The following is a 2,698-nucleotide window of genomic DNA, read 5'->3' on the forward strand; positions in this document are numbered from 1 at the left end:
GAATGAACGTGATTCTAGAGAGGATTCTAAGAAATAGAATACAAATTCTCTAGAGCTGATTCTGAAAAATATACCGCAAGTGAGCCCAATAAAATATATTAACAACACATGTGAAGAATTGAGAGAAAATTGGATCAAGGATTTATCCGTTAAAATTGGAAATGGACAGGCCGACTGACCAATTGGGCATGGACGGGCCTCGACTGCCAATATTGCTTTAAAATGACTAAAGAAATTTTTTTCCATCACATCTTTGTAATATATTTTTGATACACCTAATAATAATAAAATAAATTTTTTTTTGATACACCTAATAATAATAAAATAAAAAATCTTCATTCTCGTTAATATATTTCTCTAGAGAAGAAGGGTAAAAATTGTGAGATAGGAATAAAAGTAAAAAAAGTAAAAGAAGTAGTACGATAGAGTTTGAAAACTAATATATATACATATATATATATTAAATTTTGATAAATTCTTCGAGGATAATTTTTGGTGTGTTCATTTGTTGAAAATTGTGGGATGTACATCTATCTAGTACAGAAATTTAACAAGGAATTATGTTCAACAAAACCAGTCCTCCATCATTTAAGGTAAAACTAATTATAGGGCCTGCCTTAAACCACACACTTATTTTTTAACGAATTTAGCTAATTTGAATTGGTTATTTTTGTGTTTGTATATAAGGAGAGTGTGAGTTGGGAATGCATTCAAATCAATTCTTATGTCTTAGAAGTTTGGAAATTTGAACCAAAAGAAAAAGGTAGAAGAGGAGACGAGAACTAGAAAGGATGGGATTGATATCAAAGTTTATGGCATTAATACCACTGTTGCTATTGTTGCTGTCTAATGCTATCGTTGATGCTACTAGCGGTGTTTTTGATATTACGACATTTGGTGCCAAACCTAATGCTGATGCTACTCAAGTACGTGTACATTTGTTTGAGTTGATAAACCAAAATTTTGTTTTGTACGAAATATTTTTCTCAAATGAAATGGTTGAATTCACAGGCTTTAGCAGATGCATGGAAGGAAGCATGTGCTTCGGCTACTCCAAGTAAAGTATTGGTTCCAAAAGGAACTTATCAATTAGGAGAATCGAGGCTCAAAGGTCCATGTAAAAGTCCTATTGAGCTTCTAGTTGAAGGAACATTACAAGCTTCTCCTACCGACACGGAAGGAGATGGGTTGCTTGTTATGGAATACGTCGATCATTTGACATTGGCTGGTACTGGAGTTTTCGATGGCCAAGGAAAAGCTGGTTGGGAAAAGAATGATTGCCACCTGAAGAAAGAATGCAAAAAGCTTCCCATGGTAAATGCTCCTGCTACTTTAATTATAAAGAGAACTCATAATTTGGGTTAGCATTATATGCTTTAACATGGGAGTGTTTTTTCTTTGTTTGTTTAAAATGGGCAGAATTTGAAGTTCAATTTCATCACAAATTCGATAGTGAAGGACATAACTTCGTTGGATAGCAAGAATTTTCATATCAATGTTTTGGCCGGCAAGAATCTTACCTTCGATCACCTGAAAATTACTGCACCACACAATAGTCCCAACACCGATGGAATTCACTTGGGCGATTCAGAAGACGTTTTCATTCTCAATACCGCAATCGCAACGGGAGATGATTGTATATCTGTAGGATACACTAACAAAAAAATAACCATTAGCGATGTTACTTGCGGACCGGGACATGGCATTAGCATAGGCAGCTTGGGCAAGTATAAAACTGAAAAAGAAGTGGTAGGAGTTACCGTGAAGAAATGCAAATTAATCGGTACTACAAATGGTGTCAGGATCAAATCATGGCCAGATTCTGCCGTCTCATACCCAGCCTCTGACATGCATTTTGAAGATATTGAAATGGATAATGTTGCTAACCCTATCATCATAGATCAAGAATATTGTCCATGGAATCAATGCAACCGAAAGGTGTGTATTACAATCGAACCTCCTTGGTTTCCAACTTATTATCTTTTGAACAAGTATTAATTAATGTTTATTTTGAACATCCCAGGTTCCATCAGCAATTAAGATTAGCAAAGTTAGTTTCAAGAACATCAGGGGCACATCTTCAACTCCGGTTGCGGTCAAACTTGTTTGCAGTAAAAGTAATCCATGTGAGGATGTGGAAATTGCTGATGTTGACCTCACTTATAGTGGTAAAGAAGGGCCAATTGTGTCTGAATGTGCAAATGTGAAACCGACCATTTCTGGAAAGCAGAACCCTCCCATCTGTGCTGAACCAGCGCCACCTGAGACCACTCCGTCAACTGATTGAACAATCTTTTAACGCCGACAAATGTTTCAAACCATTCTTCCTATCATTTTTATTTTAGCCTTCAAAATTAGGTTTACAGCATGCCATGATGTTGGGCATGTTTTCAATAATTGTATTTTTTTACATTTAGGAGAAATAATACTTGACGGTTCTATTTTCTACTGTAGCAAAGTCTGCTACCACATATATGACATAATTGTTTAAAATTTAATTGAATTATGTTTGAAAAATTGCTTTTCAAGCAAACTTCAAATTGTAATACTCAAAGATCACTTAACTGTCTTTTAAAATTTATTGAATTATGTCTGAAAAATTGCTTTCCAACCAAACTTCAAATGGTAATACTCAAAGATCACTTAATTGTCTGAAAAGTTAGGAGAGAGTTGATTAGGTGCCAAGGACGAGAAAAGT

At 35.0% G+C, this 2,698-nt stretch overlaps 1 protein-coding gene across 1 annotated transcript; it reads left to right on the plus strand.

Moving 5' to 3' along the window:
- Window positions 1-776: 776 nt before the first annotated feature.
- On the plus strand, window positions 777-2,448 carry LOC147790152 (exopolygalacturonase-like). Its single transcript, XM_087128201.1, has 4 exons — window positions 777-926; window positions 1,012-1,314; window positions 1,420-1,938; window positions 2,024-2,448. The coding sequence occupies exons 1-4, from the start codon at window positions 792-794 to the stop codon at window positions 2,285-2,287; spliced, it is 1,221 nt and encodes a 406-aa protein (XP_086984327.1). The 5' UTR covers window positions 777-791; the 3' UTR covers window positions 2,288-2,448.
- Window positions 2,449-2,698: the final 250 nt, after the last annotated feature.

The sequence above is a fragment of the Cucurbita pepo genome, chromosome 11 (genome assembly GCF_057944985.1).
Source record: "Cucurbita pepo subsp. pepo isolate OVF chromosome 11, ASM5794498v1, whole genome shotgun sequence".
In the NCBI taxonomy this organism is placed as follows: Eukaryota; Viridiplantae; Streptophyta; class Magnoliopsida; order Cucurbitales; family Cucurbitaceae; genus Cucurbita; species Cucurbita pepo.

What these genes read in the sequence shown, in the direction of transcription:
- LOC147790152 (XM_087128201.1), top strand. Translation starts at nt 792, where the DNA reads ATGGGATTGATATCAAAGTTTATGGCATTAATACCACTGTTGCTATTG. An exon ending in CTAATGCTGATGCTACTCAA is followed by an intron (nt 927 to 1,011) that starts GTACGTGTACAT and finishes TTGAATTCACAG; the next exon opens with GCTTTAGCAGATGCATGGAA. An exon ending in AATGCAAAAAGCTTCCCATG is followed by an intron (nt 1,315 to 1,419) that starts GTAAATGCTCCT and finishes TAAAATGGGCAG; the next exon opens with AATTTGAAGTTCAATTTCAT.